The 21,603-nt window shown below is 43.9% G+C and overlaps 1 protein-coding gene across 1 annotated transcript in view; it reads left to right on the top strand.

The window, feature by feature from the left end:
- The window catches only part of CPEB2 (cytoplasmic polyadenylation element binding protein 2), a 147,559-nt gene extending 132,124 nt beyond the window's left edge, over positions 1-15,435 (top strand). Inside the window, exon 11 of the mRNA XM_045018401.1 lies at positions 15,280-15,435. Within this exon, the coding sequence (XP_044874336.1) occupies positions 15,280-15,351 (72 nt within the window). The 3' untranslated portion in view covers positions 15,352-15,435. The remainder of the gene's footprint in view (positions 1-15,279) is intronic.
- The last annotated feature ends 6,168 nt before the right edge of the window (positions 15,436-21,603 follow it).

The following is a 21,603-nucleotide window of genomic DNA, read 5'->3' as shown; positions in this document are numbered from 1 at the left end:
ACCTGGCTTTGACCCTCAGTTCCGATTCCTGACTTTGGCTCTGGCCTCTGACTCCAGGTCTGACCCTGGGCTCCTATTCCTGGCTACAGACTCCTGCTCTAACCACTTGGCCTGATTTCTGCTCCACCCACTGGGCATGACCGCCCACGTCCCAGTCTCTGACAGTTCTGTCAGGGACAAAAGGGCCTTCTCAAGTGGCTTATTTACAGTACCAGAGTGGTCTGAGGTGGCTTTAGTGTAAATATAGCTCCCCTGTCTGCATTCTCCACTGCTGCTTCTTCTCTCAAACATCGAGTCCATATCTGCCTGCCAATCTCCTTGTCAACGCTTATGGGTAACATTTTCAAAATGTACTGGAAATTTTGCCCTGTGACAATTAGTGGCGTCATTTATATAGTGTGGGCCAGAGTTTCATAGTTAGGCAACTGCACATGCACGTGCACTTGCTGTCAATAAGTGCACACAAACACTCAGTGTGTATATGCAAATCATGTAACCAACTAACTTAATGGGGTTGATATCACAATTCTAGATGTTCATCAGACAATCTGATTGATTCTCTCCAGCTTTGGCAAAGGGCAGCTCCCCATGCTGCCTACACTGGAGAAGAATAGGCTGTGTGTAGGTTGTGTTAACCTCTGTGCTTGTGCATCGTAGCTTGTTTAGGGGTGAGTTTTTAACATAATCTAATATATATTATCTTGACAAATATTTACTCAAGTTGTTCTTAATACTGTTTATACTGAACATCTGTAAAAGAAACTGGAAAAAAATCACGGTCTCATAAATCAGATAAGATTTTAATTTTTTCTAGTCTCAGTAAATTTGCTCATGGTTTAAAAGATAAATTAAAGCAGACAGCTTAATACATTAACCTTTCACCTCTGGAGACCTGGGCTCAAAGGCTAAGTTAGATTGAGAAGTGAAAATTAGATTGGTGATTTCCCCTTAGATGTGGATCAGCATCACAAAACCACTCCACAGTTTGCTGCATCTGGCTATGTCTATCCAAGAAAAGACTGCACTGAAATCAGAGTGTTACAGGTCGAACTGGAAATGCACTAGCAGAGTTATAGAGCTGTGCAGGCTTCTCTCAAGCACAGTGGATGTTTGGATGGATGGATCAAATTTGAGGGGGCAGTGAGCATAGCAGTCTAGTCATTCACCACCACTCCACCAAAGGAGGAAGAGATTTGTCTGACACCTTGAACATGCGGACTGGGGGAATTGAGGGAGCTGGAGCTACCAAAGGCCACAGGGAAGCTAAAGCCCACAACCTTCTAAGGTTTAACTCTCACAAGTTAAAAGTTCAAAGCAAAACAAAACAAAAAGGAGAGGCACTTGAGAAAAGTTGGGATCAGCAGTCATTTCCTGACCCTGTATCTATTTATATTTTTATTGCTGGCTAGTATAAAGTGCTACTGTGTGCAGAAGCATAGGAGACCTCTGATAGAATCTGGCCCTTCTTTTGGCATCTTGTTTTCTCAGCCTCCTAGGAGATGGGAGCATTGTAGAGATGACACACACAATTCCTGGTGCAGGTGTGGGAAGAGGACTATCTTGTCTCTCAACAGTATCCAATGCCACCTGGCTAAAAATAGCTCTGGAGGAGCTCCAAAGGGACTTCTGTCCTGGTCTCCCAGACAGTAATGCAAAGTCTCTTTATAGGGAGACTCAGTTGTAGAGGTTGAAAATTTGGCCTGCATCCCTGAAGATGTTGAAGCAGTCATTAGATTCCTTCCTGCCTGGGCTCTAATGATTAGACTGCTGACAGAGCGCTACCAGGAGGCTAGATATGGGAGTAGCTTGACAACAATGATTTTTGTGGAGACTTAGCACTGACTGATAGTGGCCAAACACACGGTAATATATACCCACACTGGGGTGGGGAAACAGAGGAAATTAATTGACCAACATGATTATCATTAGGAGAAATCTCTCAGGGGAATTGGCTACTCTGAATTACTATTAACTTATCATCACATGATTGGGATCACTTGATGGAGCCATCCCTTCCCCCTTCTCACATTATGTCCCTAAATAGATTTGTGCTTCTCAGACCCTTCAGACCACCCTTGAGAGACATCCATTTAAAAAAAAAATTACCCATGACCCCTGGCTGAGTTCGCAACCCCTGCCTTTCTCCGTGCACACACCCTGTCCACTTGTGATTTGTCAGCTGACTAATGAGATTGGTTGAGACTCTGCATTTGAAAATAATATAATTTCCTGAAACATACAACATGCACAACTAAATCTGCCAGTGCATTACTAGTATTAATTTTTGGCCTAGCTGGAACAAAAGTCATCCTGGGGTGCTTTAACCTCATAAAAATGTGCTCATTATTGATGTAGGTCAGAGGCAAGTTGAAGAACATGCTGTGAAATCCAGCTGATAGGGAGCTTAATCATTTTTTTTCCCCTTTGGATCTTTTCATTCATTCCATCTGGTTCTAAAGCACTTGGAACACAGCAACAAGGATTACAAAACTGAAAACAAACCTTTGCCCGCAGTAGAACCAGATCAACAGTCAGAGGACAATAGCTTTTTTTTATTCCACAAAATACTACAAAGCATTGTATAGCTTCATGCATGTTTTCAATTTTTTTCTCCTGATCAAGTTATACAAGAACGTTTACTGGCACCCATAATAATTTGCTTATCTTGCTTTTTTGGGGAATGTATAATGATTAAAGGTTTGGTTGTGAGTGATGACAGAGGACTAAACTATTAAAATGAGCATCACTGCAGCAGAGAAAAATAAAGCAGCATTGAAACTCTTAGTAAATCCAAACATCAGGTGCATTAATTACATTGCATCCCATGTTGGTTTATTACTATGGTCACTTGTGCCTTATGATCTGCATTAACACCTGCGTGCCATAGATATGTTGGTATTTTTACAGAGCAAGAGGAATATTGGCCAGATGGTGACTCCAGTAGGATGCATTTCACATAGCATTTCCCTGCCCTGCACAGTTCCCCATAAAGGAATCCTGAATGTCATACTAAACCAAAGCAAACAAAGATGCAACAGTAAATTTGAGATTAACTACTTCAGTGATACTTTCACAGAAGATCAAATGACAGCTAGGTCCCAGGACTTAACACTCGAGTCTTGCCAAAAAATCTACTGTCTCCCCATAGGACAGTGACATCATTTGTATATCCATTTCATTCCATGGGGAGAGGGCCAACAAAACCGGTGCTGAAATACAACTCCATGGAAAACTGGGTCAATGTCACTCCAAAAACACATAACACAAATGAGATGGCCGTTTTTTTTGTTTTGTTTTGTTTTTTAAGCAGAGTCTTTGACCTCATGTCCGTAATTCAGGTTAGTTAATATACAACATACATCCAGCATTGCAGTATTGCCTCTACAACAATTTAGTACCTGCATTTAAGCTTCTTCAGAACTCCTACATCCAAAAAAACCCAACAAATATATATGGTCCTTTGGATACTTAGGATACGTAAATTTATTTCTTCCTTATAACATACAACAACAATTGCTCGACAACCCATATGACAAACCATCAGCATTCCTTACTAAAATGACACAGGATAGTTCAGAAATCCAATATTATCAAAATAGAATAAACACCTTATAAATGGTTAAGCTTCCTATAGGCAATTAACACCTAAAATCAAAACTACACGCATTAGAAAACACAGAATCAAGTTGGACAAACATCTGTCAGAGATGATCTAAATTTACTTGGTCTTGCCTCAGTGCAGGGGACTGGACTCAATGACTTCTCAAGGTCCCATCCAGCCCTACAGTGCTATGATTCTGCGATTCCCAGGAACTCTGTCCATTACCACAGACGGCAGAATTAAGGCTGTCCGGTGTCATCTTGGTGGCTGTGCTTGGATACTGTTGATTTGCTTAGGGTGGGGGTGGCATGGGTTTGAGAGTGGGTGTGGGAGGAGGTTGTGGTTTTAATTTAGGCATTATTTACCATAGCAGCTTAAATGTTAATAAAGTTGTTTTAAGACAGGTAAGAAGCTATTCTATTCTGATCTACAGAGGGCTTTATACTGTTCTCATCTCCATAGCGCCTTCCACTAGTGCAGTAAGTAACATAACTAATGTTTGTCTCTCTCTCTCCCCGCCTCTTGCTAGAGGAAGAATTGTGTGTGCATTGGAGTGTTTTGTTTTGGTAGGTTTTGAGTTTGTTCCTTAAATGTATACGCTGCTCTGTGCTTATGTTAGAGAAGGACGGTTGGAAAAAGTGCTCCTTGGACTCGGAGTGGTGAGGGTTGTGATGGTCCTTAGTTCCTGTGGGAGTTCATTCCACAGTCTGGGAATGACCCCTGAGAAAGCTCTGTTTCTTGCACTGATGATCTTTACTGTGATGGTAGAAAGTTCCACTGTATCCAAGGAGTGGAGCTGTTAACCATGATCTTTGGTTACAGAGGGGTACAAACCCCATAAAAATTTTCTACATGAGCAATACAGTTTTCAAATCAACACACAGATGTACAGGGAAGTAATGCAGGGAGCACAGTACAAAACTTACATAATCATCCATCTCAGCCTATGCAAGGTGTTTCGTTGCCCCACTGAGGGGGACAAGTAGCAGCAACAGAAGGCTGGGCATAAAAAGCAGAGCATTAGTCTAATCCGTTTAGTAATAAAATCCTGGGTAAGGATATCTGCATTATTCAGAGACAGTGAGTGTCTCATCCTGGCAATACTAAATGGAAGAAAGCTGAGCTTGCAGCATTTGCAATCTGCTTTGACAATTGTAGAGCTCAGAGTTCAAGATGATAACACTATTGTTCTCAATAGACTCAGCTAGCATCACATCAGATCTATGAAAATGAGAGGCCACAGAAGTTTTAACCCCCTGGGTTCTATAGAAGAACAATGACTCACTCTTGGAGGAACGTTGGCAAATCCTATTACAAACCATCCAAGATGAAATAGCAGTCAGACAACTTGCTAGTGCAGAGACAGGGGTGGCCCTTGACTAGCTGCCAGCAACTGGTGCCCTAGGCGAACCATGCAATCGGCACCCACACTCCAAGCCCCAAGGGCAGATCTAGGCTGAGGTTTTTTGGTAAACTGGGAAACATTTTGCGCCTTTTTTCCTTTTAATGTTTTTAAGTGTTTTTTTTTAAACAGAGGCTTAATTATTCAGTTTGTCCATCCGTCCTTCTGTCCTACCAATGTTTCTGAGATCGGATAAAATAGAGACACAAAATTTTCAGAATAGATTTGTACATGACAGCTAGATGATATTTCAGTCCAATTTCAAATAAAAATGCATTAAAAATGTTAATTATAATTTTTATTACAAATCCAAAATCATCCATTATGCTATCCTGCTTAAACTGCCATTACCACCACATCCAATATAGAAAGAAATAAGAAAACTCTTCAATGAACTTTAACCTGTATTTACAAAACACTCTGAATAAAAAACACTCTGGACTCTTAAAACATGATTTTTCTTGCTTCAGGTTTTGAAAATTCAGTGTCTGGTTCTTTTCGATCCAGCTTTCCAGCTATTTCATGCTCTATTGACATTGTGGCAAGTCCAACAAGTCTCTCTTGCACCATTGTTGAATGCAAGATATGAATGATATGTTTTTATCAATTTTAACTTTGAGAAGCTACGTTCCCCACTAGCTACAGAAACTGGCAAAATTAAAAGAATGCGTAGAGCTATAAAAATGTTTGGAAAACTGTCTGAGAGTTTATTTTCACAAACAAACTTCAGTACTTCTTCAGGAGTGGAATGTTTCTTAAGTGGTCTTGAAAAAGCCTGAAGCTCACTACACAAATCTGTAGCATCAATGTCTTTTGAATTTTCATGAGTCAATGCGGAGTCCAGTGTTATACAAAATTCTCTTATCTGTTTTGCACTTTTCTTTTGCAAGCTGTGGATATCATAAAAAAAGCAAATACTGCTGCATCTGTTGAAATCTTTCGTCAACCAAGTGAATAGCAGTATCAAGGACTCCGAAGAAGAAATTCACTTTGAATCTTTGTTTTGGGTTCTGAATGGGTGTCTCTCATCCTTCCAGTGAAAACTGCTGTTTCTTTTGCTGAATGCAAACTGTCTCTGGTTCAAATTCCATCAGAAAGTCTATTTCTTCAACAAGCTCGAGAGAATCTACCAGTGTTCTTTCGAACCCTTCATCACTTCTGAATTCCTCCAAAGTATTTTTAGTTTGCTGCAGTTTTTGAATAGCAGAATGTATGTTCTAGTTCTTTTCCTGAAGCTGCTTGCTAGTGAAGTTAATCTCAAAAAGGATATTATACCACAAAATGAATGAAGTCACAGATTTGAACTTGGAAAGGCCATTTGCAAGAGCTTCTGCATCTGAACGTGCCGTATTGCCAGATGATCCAGTAAAGGTAGTATCATCAGAAATTTCAATTAGGGCATCATAAATGTTTCCAAGTTCATAGCGAAGAGGCTTCAAAGCATCAGTGCAACTATCCCATCTTGTCTGATTAAGTGGTTTCACAGTTAGAGAATCCACATGGTGAGTCAGAATCTCCCAATGGCGTGTGGAGCCTGAGAAAAACACGTTGCACCAGGTCAAAGAAACTGCTTGCTTCCAATCAGCATCTAGCAGCATTATTGACAATCAAATTCAGAGAATGCACACTGCAAAGAACGAAAACGGTCCTAGGATTGATTTCCACCATTTTCCTTTGCACACCATTGTCTTTACCCTTCATATTACTACAAATATCATAGCCTTGTCCACGTAAGTTTTCAACAGATAATGATATTGTTTCAAACTCTTGTAGAATAGTTTCAGTCATAAATGCTCCAGTTGTCTCCTTCAGTGGTACGAAACCCCAAAAAGTTCCTTTCTGAGCACTTCAACATTATCTTCATCTGCAGACTTTTCCATATCCACAAAACGAATGATCATCGTCATTTGTTCAACATGACTCACATCTGGTGTATGGTCCAGAATTATTGAAAAGTATTTTGCAGAATCAGCAGCTTCTACAATTTTCTTTTTAATGGCATTTGCTAGAATTTGAATCAGTTCATTCTGTTTATTTTTTCCTAAGTAATGAACCTGTGTTTCATGATCAGTTATTGTACATAGATACTCCTTCATGACTGGATCAAACAAAGCTAGACATTCAACAAATTTTAAAAAGTTTCCATTACCTGGAGTATATAATTCTTCATTTCTACTGTGACTGCAGAATGCTAAATTTTGCCCACCAAGAACTCTCACTAAAGCAATCAGATGCTCTAATATTTTTTGCCAATATTCTTCTTTTTCCTTGCTCACACGTAAATTTTCTTCATCGATAGTTTTTCCTTTTTTCAATCGTAATTCAGGTTCTTTCCAACTTTGAAAACATTCAAAATGTTCTGTACTTTCATGTGAAGAGAGAATTGAAGATATATTTTTCCAGTACTTCGAACCATTTTCAGTAAGTGATGTACCAATTGCTTGGTTTCTAAACAACTTGCAGCAAAAGCAAAACACAGAGTCCTTTCTGAATATTGTAACCAGTTTTGATGAATTTCATCCCCATTAATGAGTTTCCTCTTGTAATGCTGAGCAGAGAATTTTCTTTTATTTCTATCCTTAGGGAAGGAAAATTCATGAACTTGTTCGGGTCCATGTTCCACAAGAATTTGCCGCACACCATGACCACATCTGGGCCATGAAGCTGGGTCCCCATACTGTAACTTGTTTGTAACTTCCTCATCCTGTCTTCCTTCTACTTCATTTACTTCAATTTCTGCATGTCTCTCTGAAGGTGAATAAATTTTCTCCACTTCCATATCAGTCTGATGCTGTGAGCTGCCTTCATCTAGAAGTAAGTTTCCATCATCTTGAGTTTCCAAACTGCTTTTTTGTGGATGTGAGCTACCCTCCTCTTGAAGTAATATACCTTCATCTTGATGTTACAAACTGCTTCCAGGCAGATGTGAGCTAACCTCAACCTCCTCGCTAAGTAAAATTCCTTCATCTGGATGCTGTGAACTACTTCCATCTTTATTTGGATTAAAGAGAAAATATTTCCTACTGTTTTGCTTGGTTCTTTTCCTTCTCAGCCTTTCATTTACGATACTCCTGAGCATTTTCTTTTTCCTCTTTCTGCCATGTGGCATTTGAATATTGTTATGTACTGTGCTCCTGACTGCAAGCATTATAGCGTTAAGGACGGCTGACACACCCACCACATGGTTGGTGATTTAAACCACATTGCAGCCATCTCAATGCATCTTTTCACTGCTTAAAGGTTCAATGATTAGTAACATATACTCACTTACCTATTCAAACAGTTAGTTACAGCGTTTACATGGAAACAAAATGACCTTTTTCGATGTTATAACCCGACAACGGTTGTTTGGAAAGTAATCCCCTTCCTCACGGTTACCCGCTTGGAGTGTGACGTCATTAATTTCATAGTCTATTAAGCATTGACACTGTTACTTTTCTTTTATGGACCTTATTTATTACATGTGAACCAGTTATAACAAAGAAAAGTTCATAATTATACAGCCCGATAATAACGCTAAGGTTTAATAACGCTTAAAGATACTCACATTTTGGATTTATAATGCTGAAAGACATTATTCTTTGGCACCAAGAAACACAATTTTCCACAATGTTCGCTCGATTCTTAACCATCTACCTGCCACGTGTTAAAATGACTTTTTGACATGTATCAACTTGCCATATCTCCGCTCTACATGAATTTCCAGCTATGTAATCTTGATGTATATTCGACTTAGGTGTCACTAGCATTGCAGCTCTTGCCGCTGGCAGATGTGTTTCATTGTGGCTGAGTTATTGCTTATCAAAATTGCGGAGAGGGTCATCTTGACCCTCCGTCACAAATTGAAAAAAAATTAGCTAAAATATTATTTATTTTTGCAGTAAATAAAATATTTGACATATTAATACATTCTCAGAAATGTAGAGAAGAGAATTATAATTTATATTCCTTCCATACATACACGGGAATTGAAATAATGACATCTTCGTTATTTTATTTGTATTTTTTTTTCTTTTTCATTTTATCTATTTTTTTTATTTGATTTTTTTCCTCGAATTTGGCACCCCATTTAACTTGGCACCCTAGGTGACCGCCTAGTTCACCTATATGGATGGGCCACCCCCGTGCAGAGACAATTTATAAAAGATAGATATGCTCAGTGTCTTGTGTTTAGCAATCCTATCCCAGCTCGCACTGTTTGATGGTGCTACCAAGTGGCAGCATATATACTCTAACTGAAAATTGAAGCCAAAATAGAATCCTAAGGGATGTCACAAGCAATTTTAACATAGAACTCCTATTACCTCAGAAATGTTTGGGGACAAGTAGAATTCAAGCCAAGCCAGAGCAATGCTCACTCTTACTACCTTGGAGAAACCACTTCATTATTATTTATATCGCAGTAGCGCCTAGTGGGGCTTTTCAAGGCCAGGCCCCATTGCTCTTGGGATGGTACAAAAGCACAATAGAAGACACCTCTCATTCTGAAGAAATTACAAACTATGTTAAGCAAGACACAACAAGTGGGTGCAACAAACAACCAGCAGGAATAGCAACAAGAGGATGATAGGAACAGTAAGAAGAACACGTATCCCTATATGTGCACAGCTGGATAGTTTGAGACTGATTAGCTTGTGTGTGTGTGTGTGTGTGTGTGTGTGTGTGTGTGTGTATATATATATTTGTTAGTAAATGATTATATGAACTTCAGAAGCACCTTAAATTGGTAGTGAGACAGTGAATGATTAAAAGGGGTATAATTTAAGCATAGATTGAATATGGGGTTGGCTGGAGGGGAGCAGGTACATTGTAACTTGATTGAAAACTGATTATAATTTAGCATAAAATTGAGACAAACCACTCTGGAACCCAACTACAGTTGTTTTCTTAAGTAATGTACCTTTTTAAAAACTCGTTATTGAATGTACATTATCTCTACATTTTGCTTCAGCTAGACAAAGGGAGGTCAAAGGGTAACAATAGTAAGATCACACGGTTACAGATCACATAACTTGATGGTTGCGAATCATCCAAGTGGCTTTCTTTTAATACATAAATAAAATCAGCTCTTTTCGACTGTGACACATCCCAGACAGCATCAACCAACTGATTTCTTGTAGATGCCATAGCAGAAGCAGGTCTTAATGTAAGCTCTATGGCCAGAAACTCCAGAGGGAAAAGAGCTCTCTACTTCCTCCGTTGGTGAAAAAGGAAAGATGTCTTTATTTGTATAGGCTATCTACCCACAGTTCCTCTAGTTATACCTGGGGATTCATCTTAAGTAGATATGAATCTGGAAGGTAGTGGGCTTCCAGAGCACCTCAGAGATGATGTGGCATTCATTTCTAAATAGTTAGGACTCCACTGAAGGGTCTTAAATTCTCTTGGCTCCTCTCCTGGGGATGTTGTGGTGAAATACAACACAGACTGAAGACTTTGTGGTAAAAGATGACAGCAGTAGAGCTGACTCAACTCCAGTGAGTTCCTGCCCTAGCCAGCACCTTAATGAAGTTAAATCACTATGCTGGGTTAGACAATGGTGCCCCCAGGTGTGGTCAGACAAATCTTGGGGCTGGAGCCAAAGCTGCTAACAGACATTTGGAGTACTGTTACTGACTAACCCAATCGAGGAGAGTTTGGTGGATGGGTGAGGTAGAGCACCAAGGGACTGTTACCTGTGGGACATTCTCACTAACAGGTAGGAAGGAATTTAGCTGGACAACTGCCATAGTTACTGGAACAGGGTGAGTATTTTACTCTTCATTTGTGTCTATATTCTGTTGCTGTATTTTCCCAAGTTGATGACTGTGTTCCCTTTCCCCTAATGCAGATGTCCTTGTACACAATCACAGAACGCTTGGGAGTGGGGGCACCTAAGGCAGGGTGCGTTTAGATTTCCTAGGTTTCTGGGTGGGGGCTCAAGCTGGTTTAGTTATTTTGTCAAAAGAGACCTTAGCTATACTGAACCAGGCTCTTTGTGCTGTCATTAACCACTTGGCAGAAGGGTTACGCAAAGGAGGAAATGGTTACAGATTAATTCAAGGAGGGTATTCCATAAATAACAGGCCATCTATGGTTATAACAACAGTTCCCTGTTGCTCAGGAGAGTTTTTAACCTTGCTTAATTAGTGTTTGTAAAGTGCTTTGAGAGAGTCCGTAATGCTATAGAAATGCAAGCTACTATTGTTTGTTTGTCACTAAGGTGACTGTGTTTGTCAAAATCAAAAATCAGTACCACTTTTGGGGTGACATCATAAGCACAAAATAACCATATATAGCCCCCTTCTTGTTCACTGACCCAGTATGAAGTTGTTCAAGATAGGGGAAGCCTGCCTTGTGCTTTTTTTTTAACACACAACTTTGGTTCCTCCGTGTGCTCTGTGTTGTGTGTCCGTGTGTACACACCTCAGACCAGACACACTCAGACAAACCACTAAGAACAAGGTTTTATTCTGTAAAGAAACATAGAACAGGATTACAGTCCAGCAGCCTCCTCTATGCTCACCTGCCATGTGCACCCAGCTTCAGTCAGTGCTGAGACTTCCTTCCTGTACCAGAGGGTACATCATGGCAGAAACCAGGAAGTTCTCCCAACATGCTGGAGTTTGTAGTCCACAACTTGTGGTTCCCACGGCTGCTGCTGAAGCACACTGGACCTTGGGCTACACCTGCAAAGGACAAAGGTGCACTTTGTAACAAATGTGTGCTGCTTTTTCAGCATGGAGGATTATTTTTTCTAGTAACAATGTTTTGAAAGCGTTTATCATGAAACACTGAACACGTATGTCATGGGGCTAGTGGCACTTCAGGAAGGATCGGGGCCTAACTGGCCCTTGAAACCCCTGTGGAGAATCTCTGGGAGCATCAGGTGCTCCGGGTGGTGCCCCTTTAGCTAATTAGAAATGGAGCAGCCCGGTTAGAAGGACACTGTTAGAACAGTATGAACAGGAAGTTGGCCAAGTAAGCTCTCTGGCTGTTGCAGCCTGGTGGAACCCACAAGAGGTGGGAATAGGCCTCGGTGGGGACAAAAACCCAATGAGGGCTTAGGGACAACAGAAAGAGCCCCAAGAGAACTGACAGAGTCTCTGGGGCAGAGAGACAGTCGGGAGCTCCTGTAGGGTTGCCAACCCTCCAGGATTGTCCTGAAGTCTCCAGGAATTAAAGATTAATCTTGAATTAAAGATTGTCATGTGATGAAACCTCCAGGAATACATCCAGCCAAAACTGGCACCCCTAAGGTCCTGTCAGTAAGCTCCAGGAAGACAGCTAGTATCTGCCTCTAGACCCGAGAGGCCTACAGCTCTTGGGAAGGGAGCAGGAAGACAAAGAGTGTGCTGACAAAGAGGGAGGGAGCAAGTAACTAAGAGGTTAGCTCTCTAAGGAGGCATAGCAGAACAAGAGATTGAACCCCAGTGTGGGTAGGGGGTGGAGCAGCTGAATCTAGGATGCAAGAGGGGCTACTGGGAATCTACTGACAAGAGGAGGTGAGAAGACTCTGGTGAAGAGGAAACTGAAGCCAGGGACTGTCTATTGGATATTAATTAATTAAGTCCCCCATGAACAGGGGGTTATTTAAGGTAAAATCTGACTTGGCATTGATTTATGTAGCCAAAAAAGAGAAACTGAGGCACAGTTTGGGTCTGGGCTTGGGTCAAAGAGTCATTAATATTCATTCTGAGCAAAGAGCATCTTTGATCGTATCTACAGTCTTTGACTTTGCTCTTAACTCCAAACACTCTTCATGGCTCTGAACACTCATTTTGCTGGACTGTTTGGTCCTGGTAAACATAGAGCAAATGCTCCTTGGTCTAACAATCTGTCTTGAATAAACATTTTGCAGTTATTTTAAAACTGGACATTTTACAAAGGGCTCAGCCCCAACACCTACCAGGGCAGAGGATACTGAATGTCTGAAGAGGGGCAGGAAGGGGGAAAACTATAGAAGCCCCTCGATGGCAGGGTAAACCAAGCTGTGGGAAGGGTTTGGCCAGGGCACATGGCTCTTCTCTCTGATATTGTCTCCTTCCCACCCTGAGGACAGGCTGGGGACTGACTGGCTAAGCAGCAGTTCTGCAGAAAAGGACCTGGGGATTACAGTGGACGAGAAGCTGGATGTGAGTCAATAGTGTGCCCTTGTTGCCAAGAAGGTTAATGGCATATTGGGCTGTATAAGTAGGGGCGCTGCCAGCAGACAAAGGGAAGTGATTATTCCCCTCTATTCAGCACTGGTGAGGCCACATCTGGAGTACTGCATCCAGTTTTGAGCCCCCCCTCTACAGAAATGATGTGCACTAATTGGAGATAGTCCAATGGAGGGCAACGAAAACGATTAGGGAGCTGGGGCACATGACTTATGTGAAGAGGCTGAGGGAACTGGTCTTATTTAGTCTGCAGAAGAGAAGAGTGAGGAGCGATTTGATAGCAGCCTTCAACTACCTGAAGGGGGGTTCCAAAGAGGAAGGAGCTAGGCTGTTCTTAGTGGTGGCAAATGACAGAACAAGGAGCAATGGTCTCAAGTTTCAGTAGGGAAGGTGTAGTTTGGATATTGGGAAAAACCATTTCACGAAGAGGGTGGTGAAGCACTGGAATGGGTTACCTAGGGAGGTGGTGGAATCTCCATCCTTAGAGGTTTTTAAGGCCTGGCTTGACAAAGCCCTGGCTGGGATGATTTGGGTTTGGTCCTGCTTTGAGCAGGGGGTTGGACTAGATGGCCTCCTGAGATCCCTTCCAACCCTGATATTCTATGATTCTATGAAGTCTGTGAGACTGTAGCAGGTAAATGGTCACTGTTGTGGAAATCCCCTATGGGAAGGCACAAGGGCAGCATTTAACAGAGAAGTTGCTAGCAGCACAGTAGCCACATTGCCGGGGAACTGGAGATGTGCCATGAAGCCTGGAGGCATATGAACTCCATTCAGATGATGAAGTGATTCTGCTGCTACTCTGAGTCCAGATCTTTAGGGATTAAGTAGTTCAAGGCCCAAACCTCTGGCTTCTTTTGCCAGGAGGGGAATAACTGTCCTTCTTAAAGGAAGAACTGGGAGAAAAAGCAGTTTCCGGCTCCCTGTGCTTGAGCATAGGAAGACTAGGAATTTCTGCTGTGCAATACAGCATATGCTTTTCTTTCTCTCCTCCCCAGTCACTATTGTTAAGCATGTGTGATATCCTTATGCCTATCTCGAAGAATGAGATATGCATTTTAAAAAGGCAGGCAGCAAGCAGATGAGAGAGAGGGATGTTGTGTTGAAGAAGGAAAGGAATGATAGGAAATATGTTAAATGTGTCCAAGAGGAAGGAAGTTCAAAGAAAAATGAGCACATTATAGCACTGTTGTCCTCAAAACACCTGTTTCTATTGAGGGGTTGATTTCAGGGAGCATGCTGACATTAGAAAAACAGACATAGTGCCATCTGCTGGACAATGGAAGAAGTAACTCAAACAGGAGGCTTGAAATATCATATTATAGTATTAATTTACACAGCACTATATAATACTATTGTAAGGAATATTAACTATTTATATTGAAGAAATATTCAGTGCGCAAAAAACCAGGAATGTTGTACCAATTGGCGTTTTGCAGATCCTGCTGAGGTTCGTGGCAAAACTCCCATTCACTTCAGTATGAACAGGGCTATACCCAATATCAACAAAAGACACAGCTCTTCTCAGGAGTTGAGTTGTAGAAACAATCTACTGGCTGGAGGTATAGAGCAGTATTTGGCCTGTGAATTACGGAGCATACCACTCGAATCCTCTTTTGCTGATAATCTGTCATTTAGAAAAATCCTCAAACAAAATTAAGGAAATGAATCAAAGCAGAAATGCCAGGCCAGAGAAAATGTCCAAACAGAAAATTAATGAGTGGAGATGTGCAAATATATTTACCATTGCCAACAAAATATCAGGATTTTGTGAGTTTCTGAAAAGCAAAACAGAATAATTCCTTCTCACTTTACATTTTCTGCAAAAGATAAAGGGAGCTTTTATAGGCAGGAAGTATTGATTCAGCCATTAAAAATTATAAATTTCTGCACACAAATTCACACAACAAAATCCCAAAACATGTGTTTTCCCCCACACCCTCTTCCTGGGATGCTTAAATATATAAAGATTCCAACAAGATCAAAGTCAAGGATCAATTTTTTGATTTTGAAAAAATAAAAATCAATATTTGAAAATATATTCTTGCCTGGCTGGTCACAGTTTGACAGAGCTTTCTTTACAGCAGCTGTAGACCTATCCTGCCCTGACTTCTGTTTCATCCCCTTTATTGCAGATGCAGTTTGAAGGCAGATTTCCTGAGCTGTTAGGCTGCCTGTCTGATGCAATGCTAACTCAGCATTTTTAAGTATGTCACCTCCAGGAAGAATCGCTCCTTTCAAAAATACCTGTTCAGTGTCAGCATGATGCAGCATGGAAAGACAAGACTATTTAACCCGAAACTATGGTACAAGCAGAAACTACGTCAAATCTGCAGTTTTAAAGTGCTCCTACTGGAGTTGGTGTTTCACAGACCTGTCAAGATCTGAAATCTAATAAATAGGTGCATTTGGAGGGGAAATATTATGATGCCTGTTTTCTCTGATGAAATACACTGGAAAGAGAGAGAGAGTGAGAGGATCAGAGATTAAAGTAAGGGAAAGCAGGCAGGGCATAGCTTTTAGCAGAGGGAGAGTTCTCCCGGGCTGGGGTAAGAAATTCTCTCTAGAATTATGCTTCCTGCTTGGCTGGTGCCAGGAGAGTTTGCCACCTCATGTTTCAATCTACTTTAACCACTGGAGAAAATTATAAATAAGTAGCTAAAAAATAAGGCCTGTCCCTCCTAAATAAGGACAGCAGTGGTGTATGGTCTTCTGGTTCTAAAACTGGGTTAAGGCGTCTTACTCAGGAAGAATCCAGACTTCCAGCACACAACAGCCAGTGCCTAGTTTTTAAAGGTATGTAGGCATTAATTCCCATTGGAGTTACGTGCCCAAATACCTTTTAAAAATGGCCTTAAGTCTCTTGATTACCTCAAAAGTTAGAGGAGAAGATTGAATCCTCTCTCTCTCTCTCTCTCTCACTCACACACACACACACACACACACACACACACACACACACACACACACACACACACACACACACACACACACACACAGAGTGATAGTTATCCTAGTGTTCTTCCAGTGTTCAGACTCCTGAGTGTGAGTTCAAAAGAAATCATGGCCGGTGCCCTACGGGAGATAGGGCATGATTCCAAGAGACTCCCAGCAAAACAGGGAGGGTTGGCAACCCTATCAGTCGCTCTGGAACCTGCATGGGACATAATAAAGCAAAAACTTCCCCCACCAAACCCCGCAACCGGGGGTTGGCCTATCATACCCTCCATCTATGCCCCTGCCCCAGCCGGTGAAAATGAGAGCATGAGCGAGGGTGGGGGAGAGCAAGCGACGGAGGGAAGGGGGATGGAGTGAGCAGGGGTGGGGCCTCTGAGCAGGGGCAGAGAAGGGGCAAGGCAGGGGGCAGGGCAAGGGTGTTCCATTTTCTGCAATGAGAAAGTTGGCCACCCTATTGCTGAAGCCAAACCGGGAGATTTTTGGCACTGAAAGTCCGGCGGCGTGGCAGGGCTCAGGCAGGCTCCCTGCCTGCCCTGGCTCCGCACCACTCCCAGAAGTGGGCTGGAGTCTAGTCAAGAAAGATGGTGGCCCCAGTGCCACCATTATCCCATTCAAACAGGGGACCCGAACCTAAGCAGAGGACTATATGTGTGTGCGTGCAGTGGGGGGCTCCTGCCACCACCTGTGCTCCAAGCAGAGAATGCTCTTTGTGGGCCCTGATTACCTCAACCCAAGCAGATGGCTCTGGAATGATGTGGGCACCATGATCCCCAAGTAAATTGTGTGCATAGTAAAGGACGGATGGCCTGTTGGTTAGGGCACTAGCCTAGGACTTGGAGGACCTGAGTTTAAGTTCCTGCTCTTATCACAGGCTTCCTGTATGACACTAGGGGAGTCACTTAGCCTCTCTTAGCCTCACTTCCCCATTTGTAAAATCCCCTTCCTCAGAAGGGTATGAAGACAAATACATTAAACACTGTAAGGCACTCAGAGTACAGTGATAGGGACCATGTAAGTACATTAGGTAGGTAGTTTGTGTCACACTGTCTGGAGTGGCTTATGACTGTGAGTGTCTCCTCAGGGCAGACTGTCAGAAACCCCAGACTGGTGGTGTGTTCTATAATTAGATATCACCAAAGCAGTAACAAATATGAACTCCTGACCTATAACAGTCTTACCATCAGGGCCGACGAGAGAGGGGGAAGCCGGTACAAATTACCGGGGCCCAGCAGTCCGGAAGGGGGCCCGGCTTCCCTGGCTTCGTTGGTCCTGTTTAGCCTGTCTGCCCTTGCTAGGGGGCCCATAAAAAAATTTTTTTCACTGGAGCCCGAACCCGCTCTCGGCGGCCCTGCTTACCATTGGGTCACAGACAGTCCCCTTAGACTCTATCTTGCCACCCAGACAAAACTGGACTTGGGCCTTGTCTACACTGCCACTTTACAGCACTCAAACTTTCTTGCTCAGGGGTGTGAAAAAAACACCCTCCTGAGCGATGCAAGTTTCAGCGCTGTAAAGTGGCAGTGTAGAGAGTGCACCAGTGCTGGGAGCTACTCCCCTCATGGGGGCGGGGGAGGTTAAGACTACACAGCCACGTTAAAGTGCTGCCATAGCAACACTTTAACGTTGGTAGTGAATACATACCCTTAGTGATGGATGATCATTTACACAAAAAATCACACCACATTTAGGTTGCTTCCAGTCCCAAGAGACAAGTCACTTACCCCAGATCAATTGGTACCATAGGTCTTACATGGAAGATGATGCTTGTACAGGGTGGGTGCAAGGATGTTTCGTGCTCTACACGAAACTTCCACCTTGCGCCTCCCCCCGAGCCCTGTGGCAGCTCTTTGCCCCCTCCCTGCCCTAAGTTCCTCCGCCCCGCGGCAGCTCCCCATCCCCCCTCCTCCCTGAGGCGCCCCCCTCCTGGCCCGGGGAGCCATGCGGCAGCTCCCTGCCGCAGCTGTCCTCTGCTCCGCCTCCTCCCTGAACACACCGTTGCCGCTCCACTTCTCCCACCTCCCAGGCTTGCGGCGCCAATCAGCTGTTTGGCGCGCAAGCCTGGGAGGGAGAGAAGCAGAGCGGGGCAGCGTGCTCAGGGGAGGAGGTGGAACAGAGGTGAGCTGGGGTGGGGAGCAGTTCCTCTGCGTGCCGCACCCACCCTTACTTGCTACAGGCGGCCCTCCCCGCGCCCCCCTGCCCCAGGTCCCGCCACCTAAATGCCGACAACGACCAGGACGGCCGAAGATCCGGCCACCGCGGTCACCGCCGAAGGACCCAAAATTCCCTCCCCCCCCCAAATGCTAGTGCCCTAGGTGACCATCTAGGTCGCCTAATGGGTTGTACCAGCCCAGTGCTTGTAGCCAATCCTCTGATTATCTAAAGGCTTATTAAGTAAGAAAAAGAAGCAAGCGAGTTATTTACAGGTTAAAGCAAGCAAACATACGCACAAATGAGTTGTAACTTAAATCCTAAGAGTGACAAGAGTTGCAGTGATTTGTCAATTCAAAGTGTCTTTCAAGGGAGACCCAGGAGGCAGCCCCTGGGGTTCTCTGGCTTTAGGTTGGCTATTCTGAGTTCAAACAGCAAAGAAATGGAAAATCTTCCTGTGATTTTGTTTTAGTTCCTTCATTCAGCTTTCAAGTCCATAGGACAAGCTTCCTTGCACATAGCATTTCCTAGGTGTGATAGGGCCATTAACCAATCCTTTGTATTGCAATGTTCCTTGATGGCCTCTGATAGTCCAGAGGTGGAGGGGGGAATGATTCTGGTGCCTGGGTTCACAAGTTCAGAGCAAACATTTTCAAAGTTATAAAGTAAAACTTACATATTTTCTTATAGCATGGAACACTGAATTTACAAGCATTTCATAGAGTCTAAGCACTAAATACATTCTTATAAGACTAATACCTATTTTGAGCAAAACTAACATACAGGTGAACTAGTCTGGTCTCCTGCTGTGAGATTGTCAATTATTAGCTAATGTCTGCAGCCTGGGCAAGAGCTGGCATCTGGCCTGCCAGCATCAGAGCCTGAATTATTTCATCCCACTACATTGAATTAGACATGCAGGGTCCAGTCCAGTGCTGGTGCAACTGGGCACAACTCCCATTAACTTTGTCACATTACAATTGCAATGTGAAAATCATGAGTGTAAGAAATGTGTGACGCAGGAGTACTGGTAGGAGACCAATGACCCATCCCAGGTAACATGACATAGATCAGGCTAATCAAAGGTTAATGCCACAGGGTACAGTATTCGATGACACTACAGACTTTAATTCAGGGAGTTAAAAAATGAAAAAGATCAGTCAGGATCCCATCAAACCTTCTAAGAAATATGTTTTTATTGAAAACTCCATTACAAAGTGGATTGAATCATTTCCCATAAAACCAGGGAACAGTAATCCTCTCCATGGTCTAGTTTTGTTAAGAAGCCCTGGCTCTTAGGAAAACTCTGGAGTGATCTATAATCTGGCCTTGATTCGGGTGACCAGCATTTTAGGCCTCCAGCAGCCCCTTCTACCCCCCTCCTGGTTGCACTTGCCTTTGGGCCCAGTCCTTTCCATGTTGTTTTTATCCTCCATAGGTTTATGAGTGCTTGTGTGTGTTTGGTTTTAACAATTACATCTGTCTGCCACTTTAGTCTCTCCTGGTCAGCAGGATTAAGATGGGGTCCAATACCAGCCACCCATTCAAAGATAAAACGATTAAAACAAAGAGAGAGAAAAATGGAGCACGAGGGGGGGGGAGCATATGCAAAAGAGGCTCTATGCATTTCTGCCACCATGTGGTGCTGTGGGAAGCTAGCTGTGGCTACACTTAGCACTTCAAAGCGCTGCCGCGGTAGCGCTTTGAAGCGCTAAGTGTAGTCAAAGCGCCAGAGCTGGGAGAAAGCTCTCCCAGCGCTGTCCGTACTCCACCTCCCTGTGGGGAATAACGGACAGCGCTGGGAGCCGCGCTCCCAGCGCTGGGGCTTTGACCACACTGGCGCTTTGCAGCGCCACAATTTGCAGCGCTGGAGAAGGTGTGTTTTCACACCCTGCTGCAGCGCTGCAAATTTGTAAGTGTAGCCAAGCCCTAAAAGGCAGCAGCACTATCAAGCCCTCAGACATGCTTCCAAGATAGCGTCCTGTAGTGATTAGTGCTGGCTTCTGCTGTGCCAGAGGAGGCACATGAGCTGTGTTCTTCAGGTAAGAACACCCAGGGTACTGCTGTAACAGAATGGGCAGGAGAGTGGGGGAAACCATTTTGCAGCATGCAGCTCTGGTTGGCTTACTTCTCTGCCTTTCCCGTTGGATTTAAGGGAAAGGATTTAATGGGATTAGAATGTCCATCTGGGTTAACCATTTAGTGACTCTTCCCCTTGGCCTGTCTGGCTCAGACTTCGCTGGCGTTTCATAGGGTTTATGTCTCCATGTGTCCAAAGAGCGCTTGTCTCTGAATACCTCGGAATTAAAGTAAATTGGCCAAATTCATTCCCTTTGTTATTCCACTGAAGTCAGTGTTGTTACACCAGGAAGGAATTGAGTGCTCTGTGAACGAGGAACTAGATTTACTAATACACACTTTAACTAAAGGCTGAACTGTCCCTGAGGATGAAATTCACCCCCCGAGTGCTTTGTTCTTGAAAGGTTCTTCCCACAGCGTATGCCCCACTGTATGTCTGATTTGAAGAAGCTGCTGGACTCGGGAGTGCAGGGGAGCCATGTGTGACGAAGTGGGACTGTTCATGCTGGGGGCTGGGTACAGATCCTAAGTATCTAGCAGCAAAAGGCCATGCAGCCAAACGCCTGAAGCTCTGTCTCCTAGCAACGGATGGCCCGGCCCCTCCCTGCAAAGGTGCATCTAAAGGTGTTGGAGACAAAGGGGTCAGGTGACCTCCTAGCCCGGGAAAGAAGCAGAGCAGAGAGGAGGGGCCGGAGGGGGTTGGGCAGACTGGAGTTGGCTGGGCAAAGGAGGGGAAGCAGGGAGAGAGGGCTCCGATCCCCCAGGGGGGCTGTGAGGCCCCAAGATGGACATAACCGGGGGGATCCGGTTATCTGTGCCTGCAAGACCTGTGTTGGACTGTGTTCTTGTCGTCTAAATAAACCTTCTGCTTTACTGGCTGGCTGAGAGTCCTGGTGAATCGGCAGGGCGCCCGGGGGTGCAGGGCCTGACTCCCCCACACTCCGTGACAACTGGTGGCAGCGGTGGGATCGACTGCACCCCGTGGACGGCGCTTCCTGCAGTAAGTGACTGGGGAGCAGTAAAACGAAGGGGCGATTAACCCCTGGGAGAAGGACTTTGCAGTAACAGGGTCCCCCGGGGGATCACAGCGAGTGATCCCAGGGGCGGAGGGGGGCTGCAGCTCGACCCTGGCAGAGAGGTGGTGACCTGAAAGACTGGCACACTAGGGGTCCCCCTGGAACCCGTGGGGAGCGGCGAGCACCCCGGCCTGCGGCGGCCAGCAGGAAGATGTATGCCAAGCAGCGCAAGTGTGACCTGGTGGGGCTGTGCCAGCG

This window comes from Mauremys mutica, chromosome 5, assembly GCF_020497125.1.
Source record: "Mauremys mutica isolate MM-2020 ecotype Southern chromosome 5, ASM2049712v1, whole genome shotgun sequence".
Taxonomy (NCBI): Eukaryota; Metazoa; Chordata; order Testudines; family Geoemydidae; genus Mauremys; species Mauremys mutica.
This window is presented reverse-complemented; position numbering and strand designations above follow the sequence as displayed.